The sequence below is a fragment of the Barbus barbus genome, assembly GCF_936440315.1.
Source record: "Barbus barbus genome assembly, chromosome: 35".
Classification (NCBI taxonomy): domain Eukaryota; kingdom Metazoa; phylum Chordata; class Actinopteri; order Cypriniformes; family Cyprinidae; genus Barbus; species Barbus barbus.
In genome coordinates, this window is record NC_136763.1 from 22,110,335 (window position 1) to 22,126,845 (window position 16,511).

Consider the following 16,511-nt stretch of genomic DNA (forward strand, 5'->3'; position numbering starts at 1 on the left):
AAAACGAGTGAGTGAATTCGGACACTAAGTGCACCGGAAGGACTGCCGCTTTTGCACAGTTTGCTTCCTGTTAAATAATAATTTGATACGGGCAGCTCCAATAGTAAGATTGAAGGATCTATCTAGAACTCAGTCACGGAAATTATGTATAAACCCTAATAGTCCATTTACAATTAATTTGTACCTGTGTTGTATTACGCCGTGGACGAGTGCTTCTAAAATGAATGGATGGATGATTCAGCTGTGGGCGCCATCTTCTGGTGAGACGCGGGAATTCATTCGGCGCGCGACTCTCTCAGTGCATTCTGGGGATTCTCTAGCCGTTGAGTGTACATCGCTTGTACACTCGTTTTTGCGGTGCATTGTGGGATTGAATGAGTGCACTCGAGAACATCCACTATGGTTTCGAACACCACTTAAAATGGCTGTCCCCTCAAATAGTGCACTATTTGAGGGTATAGGGGGCGATTTCGGATACAGCCCTGGTGATTGTGACTGGATAATTGGTGACAATGAGCAGGCGAGCAGCAAGTGGGATGATGGGAAATGTAGTTCTGATTAGGTGACAGAACTGGTGACCGTGACACAGTGGATGCAAACAATGTATTTATTTTCTTTCGTACTGTGTAATACTGTATTCACAACCACAAATGCTTACAGTAAATTATTTTCAATCTTGCTTTCGTTTACTGTGAATTTTTCAACAGCTCTCTGACAATTACTTTCAGTTTTGTACATAAATGTACATAGGAGCTCATGAAAGAAGAGCTTTAGGTTTTGATTAACTATGTGTATACGATCTATCCAAAAATATTATATTATATATCAAACAACTTTATAATATTATGGCAAAGGTGTTTGCAACGTAAGACAAATGTCTGCTTTTGAGATGTGTTTGTGATTTTATGAATGCAGTGCTTCATTTTGCAAGAGATGTGAGGCATTTTGCATTTGTGTGTGCAATTCTTGGATTTGTGTGTTAAGTTCTGAAAAAGAGAGCAAAGTTTTTGAATATGTGTGTAAGCAGTTGAAAAAACTGTAATCCAGAACAAGATTAATTTTTAATGAGCAGAAAAGAATGCAAGTCACACCTCTGTTTATCAATTTTGCACTGGCTACCAATAGCTGCTCGCATAAAATTCAAGGCATTGATGTTTGCAGTTGAAAAAAATCTGTAAGTGATTTTTATATAACGTCTTATACTGCACAGGCCAAGAACTCAAAATAATTTCCACTGTGGTGCAGGGAATACTAACCCCCCCCCCCCCAAAAAAAAAATCTCTCTCAAAAAAGCATGCTTGACTAGGCCTATTACCATAACCTGCTATTATTCACTTCTACTACATCCGTCCACTCATCTGTCACTCTCTCTCTCTCTCATTCTCACTCTTTCAACACACTAGATAGCACACAGAAACAGTGCATAGACAAGAAAAGTTTAATCCACTTTAAAGTTACAAATTTTTTAAAAATACAAATCATTGGCATCAATATCAAGCAGTACTCCATTATGAAAAATACAGTAAATATGATGCACTGCATACAAGTAATGGAAACAGCATGCACGTTTTACAAAAAGGCTAAACAGTATGTATATGCCTACGGCTATACATATTTTTACAACATACTGTCATTAGTATTTTGTTCAAATCAAATCAAAGAGAACTCTGAAATACAATGTAAACACATTTCTTATAAAGTGAAATTTGAAGCAAATCACTTTTTGATTTTAAATTTGTCTGTTAGATGTGTTTAGAAACATTGAGAAAGAGAAATGAATAAAACTAACTTCAATCTTAAGACTAATAGACTACAATTGGCAAGACATTCGTTTTAAGGAGTCAAGCAATTAAAAATTAATTTAGCATATTCATTATTGCTAAGGCCAATTATACTAATGTTTGGGTTGGCAAATGTATTTTAGGGCTTGGAAAAATGGGGCATTTTTTTAATATACAGGATGTAAATCCAATATTGTTGCAATCCTGAGTTGTTTCAAGTTGGCACATTTTCAGGCTGTGTTCTTTTCCAAGATAATGTCAAAAACATTTTCTGTCCAAAATAAATAAATGAATGCAAACCACAATTTCTGCAGAAAGCATCCAGAAGCCAGAGAGGTAGCTATAAACTCTTTAGTTGTGTCATAAAGAGTAGGTATAATCCAAATGCTCGGAATGGCAAACTATTATACTGTTCTTACTATTTGCACAGTATGTATACTAAGTGCAATATGTATAGAATACTCTGGTTAAGCCCTGCCAAAATTGTGAGGTATACAGCAGAGCTAAATTATATTTAATTTTGCCTACTTTCTAAATATGATTTATGAAAACTAATTTTTACAGAAAATTTATTAGAAATGCAAAATAACATACCAATCACTTTTTTTTTGACAGGCAGTATAATGTACAAGCAGGCAGTATAATGTGCATAATGTGCAGCATGAAGTACACATCACACTAGTATTCAACTCCGAATATAGTTGGTTTATGATAATCATGCCCCTGTATGTATAGTTGGTTCAGTGTTGCCATTCAGCCAAGAAGAAAAACAAACAAACAAAAAAACAACAACAACCAATTATACATAGCTGTTAAGAAATTTAGAGGTTTCCACTGGTTAAATTTAACTAGTAAATGTTAATTTTTTTGCACTTTACATTTAACAATAGCATATATTTGTGAGTAAATGTATTTGTGTGTATTTACAATAAGCTTTTTTAAGTATGTACATAAATCACCACACCATGCTTAAATACACACAGCAACATATGCATCAATACTTAAACATTCAACCTTGTAAAACAGCAGAAGTTTAAGTCTGTAAAAATGAGGAATGAGGAATTCTTTGACCCACCATCTCATATTGGCATCTTGATCAATACAGGAAGTCTGCGCAAGCAACATTGCAGGCAAAATCACATGACACACTGCCTTTTACTATACATTTTTTATACTTTTTAAACTTTAATTTCATCTGTCTTCACCACACATGTAAAATAAATTCAGAAAGCAGATACAGATATAGAACAAAATCAAAATAAGCCAAAATTTGTTTAAATCAAATTATTGTTAATTGAAATTCATAGGTTTTAGTTTCTTTTGTTTAAAGATATAACTTAATTTATGTGTTTTTTCCCTACCTCACATTTTCTTATGTATTGGTAAACAGATCTCTTAAAGCAGACATCCCATAAATCAGCTAGTCAGCACCAGAATAAAGAGTTGACTAATGGCTCTACACACGTTGTGATGAGAACTTTTAAAGATTAGATTATAAACATTATGGACAAATGCCAAAGGGACTATGAAACAGCTGTCACAAATTAAATAGGTCTGAGACTCAAATTATATTTGTATTCACTTTTACAATATCAATTAATGCAAAGCTTTTGGTATTGTTTGAGAATTTAGCACTACATATGAAGTTCATTTAAAGTAATTAACAGCATAAACATTTTTTTCAGCATAATCATTCACTAAAAACAAAACAAATCAAAACAAAAACAGATTTCTTGCAATGGATTATGGAAAACCACCATCTTCCAACCAACTTGTGGAAAACTTTTTCCGCAAGCATCTGGAGATTTCTATTATGTGACTTTTTTTTTCCGAACAGTTTTTCCATCTAATGTTTTTTTCTTTAACTTCTGGACTGCAGTGAATGGAAACAAACAAAACAATAAAATTGGAGTCAAGTCACACATTCATGTAGTTTAATGGAGGTTACTTTCATACAGGTTCCAACATTGAAAAGAATCCAAATTGTCAAATATATTTATATAATATGGACCACAGCCTCGTAGTGATGTTTATTCAGTATCCTATAGTTTTTTCTTGTAAAATGACCATTCAGTATATCAAAATTTTCTCATTTTAATTCCTCCCCTGAGTATTTTTAATGTTGTAATAGAAAGGGGTTTACAAAAAACAATAGCTTTGCAATATTTACAGGATGGCAGCATTAAACATTATACATTTACAAAGCATCCACCGACAGTGCATAGCTTAGAATAGCCATATATGCCATGTAGGTGAATTTGATGGTAAACAGCAATGTTTTAACATGTACAGCTTCCAACATTCCCAACTGAAAAGATCAACACATATTTAAAAAAAAGTAAAACATTGATACTGAATCCATGAAGGCACCACAGAAAACATTTGAAGCGAGAAAGACGATCTTAAACATACTGACTGAATGATCAGTTGTGAAGACTTAGTGTAAAAAAAGATGTTAAATGTTAAAAAAAGACATTTCAAAAACAAACTAAATTTACACTAAATCAGAGCTTCGTTTGGATGTACAAAGCATCTGAGATGTGGCAACACAACTAATATGTAGAATCTCATGAATGTGAAATCTGTTCGTACCTTAGTTGAAAAGAAAGAATATTTACTGTTCAAGATGTGCATTTAAAATGGGCAATCTTAGCATAACCTAATGCCAAAATTCATAATCTCATAAAATGTCACCAAATCTAAAATATATGTGCATCAGGCCACATACCAACAGCCACTGTCGCATTTTGAATTAAAAGAGAAACCGGCCTGTGGACTTTCAGTTCAGGAAAAGAAAAATGAAAGCAGATGGTGTTGTTTTAAAAATGAGTTAAAACACTGTCCAATCTCTATCCAGCTCCCACAATAGCATATATATTACCCATGAAGTGCCTGTGGCAATCTTCTTGTCTCTTTTCAAACTCTCATTAAACAGAATCGCTCCATTGGAATAGTAGTGACCCCATTCCCACCTGCTTACATTGCAGCGCCTCCAAGTGGCAGGATGCTGGAGCTACTCAGTATTCCTGGCCAGACTGGGGGTGTGGCAGGACTTCAGTGGAAAAACAGGACAGTCAGTCATTGGTTACTGCAGGATGATTGACACTCAGACCCGACTAGTAGGATGGACATGGTAGGTGCAGTTCTGGATGTCATTTCCATCACTGACACCCTCAGAACAGCCACTATTTTCCCTCCGCAGGGCTAAAAAATAGAGCGAGAGAGAGAGAGAGAGAGAGAGAGAGAGAGATTAGTCCTCCTTGAGTACCTATTGAGAAATAGTCCTCCTTAAGTAACTAACAGCATTTCAAGAACATGTCATATTTCACTCCACTGTCAAAATAAAAATCAGAAATGATTCTATGCATAAAGAAAATGAGGTGCCAGCATCCTAGTTACCCTACAGAGAATATGCAGTTTGGAGAATGAATGGATGAATAGAAAAAGAAAGTGAAGTGATTTTAGAACCAATAATATTTTTGTGAAAATTAAGCACACACATGTCTGGTTAGCTATCATTGTAGGGACTCTCCATAGGCATAATGGTTTTTATACTGTACAAACCATATTTTCTATCGCCCTGCACCAAACCTACACCTAAACCTACCCCTTACAGAAAACTTTCAGCATTTTTACTTTCTCAAACTCATTCTGTATGATTTATAAGCTTTTGTACCCATGGGGACTCAATTTTGGTCCCCACTGTGACATGAATCCCCATAAGTCTGTGTGTATTCAGGTTTAAGTCCCCACCAGGATATATAAACCTGTACACACACACACACACACAAATCATCAAAATTTATTCTTAATATTATTTAAATTTTAATATATTTGCTAGTGCTGTCAAACGATTAATCGCATCCAAAATAAAAGATTTAGTTTACATAGTATAATTGTGTACTGTGTATATATATACACACACAGATTATGTAAACAAAAACTTTTATTTTGGATGTGATTAATCAAGATTAATCATTTGACAGCACTAATATTTACACATTATTGTAGTATGTTGTGCTGTATTTAACTTATGCTGATTTAAATGAAAAATTAGCAGAACTGTATTCAGTACTATATTACTCTAAAAATGAGATTTTCCACATTATAGTAATTTAAGTAATTAGATCTTTCTATATTTTTACTTTTTTAACATTACCGTAATGAAACTGTTGGGAAAATATTTTGAAATAAAAACAATGTTTAAAAAATGGCAAAAGAAAATCCCCCCACCCCCTTATGCGAAATTAAATGAAATTTTTCTTTCTTTTCTTTTTTTTTTACATTATGGGCTGTAATATGACTCTGTCTTAAGAAGTAGTTTGACCAACTAGCAGTTGACAAGAGGTAATCAGTCATACTTTTTCAATTCAAATAAAAAACAATCTGCCTTTTCATAACCGAATTTAAAAAGTTATGACCAGGAAAAAAAAACAGATAAACAGTTTATGCAACTGGCCCCTGGCTTGACTAAAAGCTGGTCTAATACTGTATATATATATATATATATATATATATATATATATATATATATATATACTGTAAGATTTATGACAAATACTTGCTTTGCTTTATTATGACTGGCAGTTAACAGTAGTGTATGTCTGGGGTATGCAAAAACAGTAGGAAATATAAATGTGACATGTTTAGATACTGACAGCTCTCTTCCTCATCCCCCTCGGGCAGCAGCAGGTGCCCGTGGCAGGGGCTGGGCAGGGTGGACTGCATTTGGCCCTCCTGACTGGTTCCCAACTGCAGCCTGCGCATGTGACGAACTACTGCTGTGGCATTAAATGCTTGCTGTGTATGATTGCAAGAGAAAGATAGCCATTAAAATCAGAAACCATGCTTTTCACTGGTATTACTTCATTAACATTCTCAGATGAGGTTATTTCGCTCTCATATATGCATGGATTTACCTTCCACTTGCTTTTGGCAAAGTTCTTCTTAATTTGGGCACTGACAGATTCATGGATATTCTTATCCAACGCTGTGTCTCCAGCAATCCTGAAGTACAAAACAGACATTTAAGTTTCCTCCAATGTCAACCGTATCTGGTTGTATAAAAGCAAAATATATTTTTGAGGAGCCAATCTGCTGTTTTAAAGCCACAATGAAATGCAAATGCAAAGCTCTGTCATCATCTATTCCCACATGTTCTTCCAAAGCAGTATGACTTTCTCCATACATTTTAAGTCAAATGAACATTTATGATAATTATGTATCAAGAACTGACCAAAATTTCATTCACTAGAAATCTACCCCTCAGACACAGCTCAAATGTCACTTCTGCTCACTTAAACTTCATATGACATGATTGGTTAGAAACAATGGCATTTGATTTCACTGATGACAGGTAGCACAACTTAATTCAATGCGTATTTGAATATATGTGACAGTGAATGAGATCTGAGCACTGCAGCAGTTTATCAGTGTGTGTATATATAGTATATATATATATATATATATATTTTTTTTTTTTAAATCACATAGTACAAATCACATATGTTACTTCTTTATGATGCTTTTTTTTTGTCATTTTTTGAGTTCTACAACATCCATCCCTTTATTTACTTTCACTGTACGGAAAGAGCGATCTCTTTTTTCATTCAATAAAAGAAAGTTATATGGGTTTGAAATGACAACATAAATAAATGATGTTGCCAGAAAGGATTTCCCAAGCTCTAAATTATCTGGAACTGGGAAAGGTACTCATTGTGTTGTTGGACCCGTTGACAGATGTTTGAAAGGTTGAAATGTGATGGTTCATGACAATGTCTGACTGCCTTTTTAAGCAGTAAAGCCACAACATATGGTAACTATAATGGTAATGGCAATAAATATCTGTATGTGTGCTATCATTGTTTAAATTGCTGCATGACAGACTGTAAAACTCAAAGTATTAAAGTGCTATAGGTGAGATTTACAGTATCACTGACGATTAGTCTCAGTGTGGCGTCTGAACTCATACCATGGGTGCTGAAGAGCCTGTTCACACGTGTAACGCTGGCTGGGATCTTTTTCCATTAAATGCACAATAAAATCTTTCGCTGAGAAAAGAGCACAGTGTGAAAGTTCAGAATATGACATAACTGTTTCCAAATGTCACTGAGAAACAAAGAAAATAAGATTCTTTTGTTTGATTTGCCAGACATAAAAGTAATATTTTCATTGACTCCAAATATATTTGACAACCATTAGTGAATGAAAAGTCAAGTTTTAACCTTATGTTAAACTTATGAAAATTCAGGGAAACGTTACAGACAAAGTGTTATACCCGAGTCAGAGATATCATCCCAGTACGGTGAATCAAACTCGTATTCTGCCTTCAGGATCTGCTCAAAGAGCTTGGCATCATTCTCATCGTAAAATGGTGGATAGCCACATAAACTGAGAGGAGATAAACAGAAGTCCGGTTGAATTCTTGGGAATGAATTCAGGTCAGGTAAAACATTAGGAAATGTAAATGAAGCAAAGAGAAGGGAAAAGATGTTAGTATACACATGTATAAGCATCAGTACTAGTCAAACTCACAGAATGTAAGCGATGACCCCGATTGACCAGCAGTCCACTGCTTTACTGTACGGCTTCTGTGCCAGAACCTCAGGAGCTGAAGATCAGAATGAATGGGATCAAACATCAATTTAATTTATCACTTCAGCCCTTTCTAGTAAGCAGGCAGACTAAACAACCCTAACCAAAAACTTTACAAATTTTGTGGTTAAGTAATTATATTAAAGTAGTGTGATTAAGCATGCCCCTCGACCCATACACAAATTCCCCTGTGTAAGTAAGGGTTTTCCTACCATCAGAGGAAATGAGGTACCACCTTTAAAACCATTTCATTGACTGGTATGTTGACAGGGATGGGGAGTAACAAAATACAGGAGGCTTTACTGTAGCTCAAATAGTAGAGCATGGCACTTGCAACACCAAGATCATGGGTTCGATTCCCAAGGAAAGCAAGAGCTGATAAAATGTAAAAACTGTAACTTGAATGCAATGTAAGTCGCTTTGGATAAAAGCGTCTGCTAAATGCATAAATGTAATACATAGAAATTATTTACATATTTAAAATATGAGTGACTGTATTTTAATTACAGTTACATCCAAAAAGTATTTTAGATTACTAAAGTGATTTAAATATTAATGTAAATTGTAACAATTAACGTAAACAGCAAATGGTGAATCTTTAACTCTGCACTCTCACAGTTAAGTTTCATACCCCTTGCAGAACATGCAACATTTTAATAATTTTGAGATCATAATAAAGAGGATATGTTATTTTTTTTTTAGTATCGTCTTGAATAAGCTATTTCACATAAAATATTTGTACATATACCTAACAGATTTTTACATATACATGTACAATACAAGACAAAATGTACATGTTTTGTGACAGTTGTCTGTAAATCCCTTGTTTGTCCTGAACAGTTAAACTGCCCACTGCTCTTCAGAAAAATCATTCCGGTCCTGTACATTCTCAGGTTTTCCAGTATCTTCTGCATATTTGAACCCTTTCCAACAATGACTGCATGATTTTTTTTTACCCATATTTTCACACTAAGGACAACTGAGGGACTCAGAACTATTACGAAGGAGGGAAACACAATGCATTAAGCGCAAGGGTGTAAACTTTTGAACAGGATGATGTGTACATTTTTCTTATTTTGTTTAAAGATATATATATATATATATATATATATATATTTATTTAGTACTGCCCTTCAGAAGCCAATACTTGCATGTTTCCCAGAAGACAAAATAAGTATAATTACCCTGTTCATCCAAAAAGTTTACACACCCCAGGTGTTAATGCATTGTGTTGCCTTCTTGAACATCATTTCTTTTTTTATGGTTGTCTGCATTTTTGTCCTTCAAGAAATACTGTAGACAACTGACGCTGTTAAAAAATAATACGCAGAGGAAAACCAAGTCCTGTGCTTGGTGGATGTCATTTTTCTCTAGAGGACCCTTTACCTTATACTAATAATTCCAAAGTATTCTGATTAAGTCACAAAACTTAATCTAATGAAATACATTACAAATTATATTTTAAAGCATGCATTTATTTTTATCTGAATAAAAATAATAAAATGTTAATTATAAATGAATTACTAATGAAAAATATTTATCTATTGATAGCCTTAGTTTTGGCCTGTCACCCAAATCCAAAGGCCTCTGACAAAATATAACACAAATAAATAACCTCTAATTTTCAGGTCTTATCCCTGTCGTTACAACTACGTAAATTTGGTTACACTTTAAAATAAGGTTCATTAGTTAACAACATTAGTAAACATGAACTAAGAATGAACAATACTTCTACAGCATTTATTAATCTTAATGTCAAAGTCTTCTATAGTCTTTGGTTAATGTTAATTTCAGCATTTACTAATGCATTATTAAAATCACAAGTTGTGTTTGTTAACATTACTTAATGCACTGTGAACTAACATGAATAAACAATGAACAACTGTATTTTCATTAACTAATGTTAATAAATGACACCTTAAAAACTGGGAGTAGTTAAGGTGATAATACTGGTTCTAGATCCATTTTTGATATGTTGTTGCTTGCTCTTCTGCTTTCATTCATCCATGTGTAAGTGGCAAAGATACTCATACCCAAGTTTCAGTTTTCTCTATTTTTCTATATAAATAACACACATCTAACTTTCCCTGAAACACATACAGGATATTCTTTAGAATTGAGTGCCCAAGGAAACCAGTTTGAACCAGTCATTTGTAAAGCTATGGCTAGTGCTACACATGAGAACTTCCAAGAGATATGGAAAAGAGATGAGGGCTCATAGGTAAACCTGATGAATGTTATAAATAAGAAAAGACTGATGTTAGATTGAGTTTACATCTGGATTTGAACAACATATCTAGACAAAACACTGATATTCTTAGTTGCTTTATGTATTTTACCCTCTTCAATTTAGTTCAACAGTGTTCAAATCCTAAAGGCTGTTTCATCCAGATATATACCATACTTTTGCATATGGAGGTGTGTCTTACCTACGTATCCAGGAGTGCCACACGCTGTGCTCATCACACTGCCTGAACCCTCAATCTTTGACAGGCCAAAATCACTGATCATGATTTTGGAGTCTTCATCCATACTGTAATACAGCAGGTTCTCTGGCTATGTTAGAAAAAGAGACACAAATAGGCGATTGAACATTTTGTGTGTGGCTTAAATATACACACAGAAAAGGCAACATGGACATTTACAGTCACACTGGGTTAGGTGACCAAACATACACAGTCATTGTCTCTGTATTCATCTGCCAGCAGAGATATTTAATTAACCAGAGCAAGAATCACACTTCACTGCACTGTTCTAAACAAACACATTTTGCATAAAGACTGATGTAACTCATATTTACTGTAACCCCAGAAACCATAAAGGAAAGTAACTAGTCGGAAAATATGTCAACGTATGATAATAACTGACTCTGTAGCAAGAATCTAGCCTGATCAACATCTTTTCTTTTCAAATTAATACTTTTATTCATCAGAAACGCATTAAATTGATCATAAGTGACAGTAAAGAGGTTTATAATGTTATGAAAAATTTACATTTCAACTAAATGCTGTTCTTTTGAACTTTCTAATAATCAAGAATGAAATAATAATAATAATAATAATATGAAGCAGCACAATTGTTTTCAACATCAATAATAATGAGAAATAACACATGAGCAACTAATCAACATATTGTAATGATTTTCTGAAGGATCGTGTGACACTGAAAACTGCTTTGCCATCTCAGGAATAAATTACATAAAAAAGAATAAAATAGAAAAAAACTTTCCTTAAATTTCACAATACTACTTTTATTACTTTTTTAATGTATATCAAATAAATGCAGCATGTACATACAAACATACATACATGTATATATGCAAAATATATTGTTATGCACATTTTAATAAGGGATATTAATAAAATAAAAGTTTTTTAAAGAATTTTACAGTTTTACTTTATTTATTTTTTGTTTACAAAATGTGTTTTCCGATGTCCTCAGAATGGTTGTTAGATTGGAGTTTCTATGTGGTTTCTAGGGTGTTTGGGTAGTTCCTAGGTGTACTAAGGAGTTCAAGGTGGTTATTTGATAGACAGCAAAATTCCCTAGATTTTGGTGGGGGGCTCCTCAAACTCACATCTCCCATATGAGAAGTGGGGCTCAACATGCTCAAGTCAACCACTAGGTCACGGCACAGACCCAAATGATAATTCTTAACTCCTCACCTTAACTTTATTCTAAAGTTTAAAATGGGACTGGAGCCATTGATTGATCCATTTACCTAGAACTACTTTCCTGGTCTCTGGAGGCAAAGGCCCAACTATTAATATCAAGAGCACCATCAAGGATTTCTGAATGAATTGATCAAGCTCTATAGATGGGAAAAGAAGATTCAAAACATTCAGAAGAGATTTCTGACACTCTGTGGTTGAAATAACTCCTTTCATCTGTTCCATCAGACCTGTTTTCCTCCAGACCAACTGCTGTCTCACCTTCAGGTCTCTGTGCACAATGCCCATGTCATGCAGGTACTTCACAGCATCCAGGATCTGCTGGATGAGCTTACTGGCGTCTTTCTCCGTGTAAAATCCTTTTTCCACAATTCTGTCAAAGAGCTCACCACCGGACACTCTGCCAATGGAAAAACAGAGAAATGCTTGCAAAGCTGTTTTAGGTTTCTGTGTCTTTCGCTCTCTCACACACACACACACACACACACACACACACTTCACCAACGCACATGCTCACTCCTTTTCGTTTTTGTTTACTCCAGACAGACGGATGCACAGCAGGATAACAGCAGAACCACACGGTGATGCTGTACTTCATCACAACCACCAGAGGAAGCTGTTTTACTCATTTTATGTCGAAAGCCTGGGTATACACTCTCTCTTTTACACAGATCTCATTGTGGTTAAGTAAGTTCAAAGATGACTCATATAAATTATGTAGCAGCAAGTTGATTTCATTCCTTAGAAGTGGTTACACTGCCCAATCTATATTAACAGATTAATGTTTATTCTTAGGCACTAACAAAAACAACGCCATAGTAATATCAAGAAGTTTGGACATGAAGCATAGTAAGGCTCTGACTATTATATATCAAACAAGCAATACCATGAGACACCATCACAATAAAATGGTGTCACTACAGTAGTAGTGCCTTTTTGTAAGGGTGATCTGGGATGACTAACAAAAAACTTGCTTTTTTCCCTATAATTAAAACACTCCAGCTTTTTCCATATGAGTGCATTTCATGGAAATGTGCAAAAAGTCATATTCCACACTGAAAAGAAAAAGAAAAAAGGATTACAAGTATACTTTTTTCATTTTTATTGTACCTGTTTTATATATTTTCTCTCCCAATTATCATATCTGTAATGAAAAAAAATCTCTATATTGTACTGAAGACAAATTATTTTATATTGTTTTTATTGCAGAGTTTATATTTATATTGTTTTTATTGTACTATACTAATAAAATTGATTGCTTCTCTGTTACAGTAATGAGAATTTGAGGAAATATGCTTAATTGCCTAAATAAATGTCACAATGCAGTTAGTCTTATTGGTCCTGAAATAAGGTTCATTTCATTAAGGCAGAATATAATTATTGGGGTGAAACATTATATCAGCATTTCTCTGAGAGATTCACCCATTTGTTGGATGAACAAGACATGCTGTTCACTTCCTCTTAACTTCTCAACACAAACAGTGTGGAGACAGTGAAACTTCATTCAGAAGTGACTGTGTTTTGTCTCTTCGCATGTGTAGGATGAAGGGAACGCTGAGGGTGGGATTTCATAGTCTGTGGTATTTGAAGCATCAAGACTGTGGGTGCTAACACACACACACACACACATACACACATGTACATGCATGCAGAGTTAATCTCTCACTGAGTTGAAAGCCCAGGCAAGCTTGGAGTCCTGCTGTCTGCATGCAGAGTTGCCATCACCCGGAAAATACGACAATGAACATCTCTCTCACTTCCCTTTCTGTCATTCTGTCACTCTTGATCTCTCTGTTAACACAGCTGCTGTGGAAAACGACCCTTTGCTGCGTTTCTCTCGCCATCGTTTGTCATCCATGATATAATCTTTCTCTCTTCTCTTTATTCGCAACTAACTCTCTCTCTACTGACATTTTAAATGGTAGGTGTGAAGACGCAGGTGTGAGCATATTTTCCCAGCTCTGTTCAGTGGGCTTATGCGCCTGTGTGTGTGTGTGGTTGTTTAGCCTTTTCCTTGATTTCTCAGTGGAAAAGACAATAGCGAGGCTCTCTGGCACATAAGTAATTAAAAGAGGTTGACACTATGAGGGGGCGAGAGAGAGCCGAGGGGGGTGACACACACAGTCATGCATTACCTGCTTCTCTGTAGCTATATGGGGCCTGTTAGAAAGACACATGATAGCTTCTAGCATTGTGCATGTGTTGTGTATCTCCTGTGGGGATCGTCTTGTCTGAAGATGAAATGTGTCATTTTTTCAATGTTAAAACCTTTTTTTGTCCAGTTCATAACTTAACATGCAGGAGCAACTATAAGTAAATCAACTGTGGGAGGCATTTTCAAAATATTCCTCTTTTTGCTTAAGCATCTAGACCAGAGGTGTGTTTCCCAAAAGCATAGTTAGCAAACTATGATCTCAAGTTGTGCTTTTATCAACATAGTTCAATGATTCAGCATTTCCCGAAACCATAGTTCCAACAAACATTTGCAAATTTGTGTGGATGGAACTATAACTATATACCATTCAGCATGTATCGTTCGGTTTGTATACATAAGTTTAATTTTGCATCTGTTAGTTTGTAAAATGAATCAAAGCCTGGTTTTTGAAGAATGTGCATATACGTAAATGGTGTAGAAACATATGACGTAAGAGGGAACCCGTGTTTGAATCAAACATCTTAAAGTACAGCAAAAACAATGGAGAACAAAATAGCGACTATCCCACTATAGCGCTCCCTTCTGGCTGAGAATGCAACACATTCTTGCACTGTGTTATGGATGAATTCTTAAATATTATAGAATACAATGAAAGCATTTGCATTCATATACTGTAGAAAATATATGGGTTTAAATGTCTATATTTATGTATGGTAGCAATAATATTAATTGTAATAATGCCTTTGCATTTTTGTTTGTTGCATACAGATGCTCTAAAAGTTGGCTTTTGGCCAACATTGAGATCTTTAGGGATTCATTTACCATAAAAGCCACACAATATCTGAACTTGGAGAGCCTTTAAGTCACAGAAATGAATGAGTTTGAGATAAGGAGCTAAAAACGGCAACCAGCACACTGCAGGTGCACTAGATAATAGCCGATTTTTTTGGAGCTCAGCTCACATACTCCATGTGGAAAGCATGAAAATATGGGGTGACAGCAAAGTAAAAATTAATGATCAATCACTCACAGTTGCATGATAAGGTAGAGGTGTGATTTACTCTCAAAGATGTCCTCCAGGGAAACTATGTTGGCATGTTTAATCCTAGGAGAGAGAGAAAAAAATAACATGTCAAGCCAGGAATAAGGCAAATGCAACAGTGTGCACTGAAAGTGAGGCACAACTGTTGTGCCTTTGATATTGTTCAACATAAGATAAGCTCAATCGCCAGCATTTGTGGTATAATGTTAAATTTCACAAAAAAATAATTATTTTAAATAATTATTTGAGCTGTAAAGTTGTGTATGCCAATTTATGACCATTTTGGATTTTTGTTTTATGATGTCATGCCAAAAATGTTGTAAAATTTTCTATAATTAAAAATGCTAGTTAAGCAACTTCATCACACTAAAATCATTTTGACATGCATATGGTTTCTACTTGTTGCTACATGTTTGAAACAGCAAGTAGTTTTTGTGGTAAAGCAACATTTTTCCATTGCCAACTGAGCATAAATTGTATTGAACCTGAAATATTCCTTTAAGGCACGGAACTGATATACAGCATGCAAATTTGTTTGGGTGGAGCCGAACGTGTCATAGAGTGTTATAATTAGTGTTTGTGTTACTGCAGCTTCACAGCTCATATTAACAACTTTAATCAGTCTGTCTCCATGAGAGCTATTCTGACACCAGATCTCTACTCGTCCAGACGAATCTCTGCCACAATGTTCTAGACTGTTAAACTGACCCAGAGATGCTTCATAAATATTTACCAAGGGGATCCGGAATCAGATTTCCTGTTGCCTATAGCCTGAGATGTGAAGTAAATATGAAACCAGGTCTGAGTACATTGACTACTGAGAAAGAGAACGAGAGGAAACCCAGACAAAGGAGGAGGCAGAGAGCTTTCATTTGGTTCCATCAAATATCTCATGCCTATTATAAACATAGTGTAAGACATGTTACTAACAACAACATAATGTGACATTTCCAGAGCAGCTGGCACAAGCAAGGCACTCGTACCGAGATGGCAACAGGCAAAAACATCTCACAAACGTGTGGAGAAAAGTGTTTCATCTTTATTTTAATGCGTTTCGTAAACTTCAATAAATATATACATATATTGATTTTCAATAATTCAACAGTCCAATGTTAATTATACCTGACATGGCCTACATATTGTAAGTTAACCTAAATAAATGTATGTATATATAGACATATATTATATATTGTCATCATCTTGGATGCCATTTCAGGGAACTCCAAATGAACAAATTACGTAAAAAAAAAAAAAAACTTTCAGAAATC

At 34.8% G+C, this 16,511-nt stretch overlaps 1 protein-coding gene across 2 annotated transcripts in view; it reads right to left on the reverse strand.

Annotated features, from left to right (window-relative positions):
- Nucleotides 1-1,417: 1,417 nt before the first annotated feature.
- LOC306855214 (calcium/calmodulin-dependent protein kinase type 1-like) overlaps nucleotides 1,418-16,511 on the reverse strand; it is a 78,821-nt gene continuing 63,727 nt past the window's right edge. For both annotated transcript variants that reach the window (XM_079393727.1, XM_079393726.1), the window contains exons 4-12: nucleotides 15,232-15,306; nucleotides 12,308-12,446; nucleotides 10,805-10,931; nucleotides 8,316-8,391; nucleotides 8,059-8,171; nucleotides 7,753-7,831; nucleotides 6,701-6,788; nucleotides 6,440-6,581; nucleotides 1,418-4,985 (exon numbers count right to left, since the gene is read on the reverse strand). In XM_079393727.1, coding sequence (XP_079249853.1) covers nucleotides 4,888-4,985; nucleotides 6,440-6,581; nucleotides 6,701-6,788; nucleotides 7,753-7,831; nucleotides 8,059-8,171; nucleotides 8,316-8,391; nucleotides 10,805-10,931; nucleotides 12,308-12,446; nucleotides 15,232-15,306 — 937 coding nt within the window. In that variant the 3' untranslated portion in view covers nucleotides 1,418-4,887. The remainder of the gene's footprint in view (nucleotides 4,986-6,439; nucleotides 6,582-6,700; nucleotides 6,789-7,752; nucleotides 7,832-8,058; nucleotides 8,172-8,315; nucleotides 8,392-10,804; nucleotides 10,932-12,307; nucleotides 12,447-15,231; nucleotides 15,307-16,511) is intronic.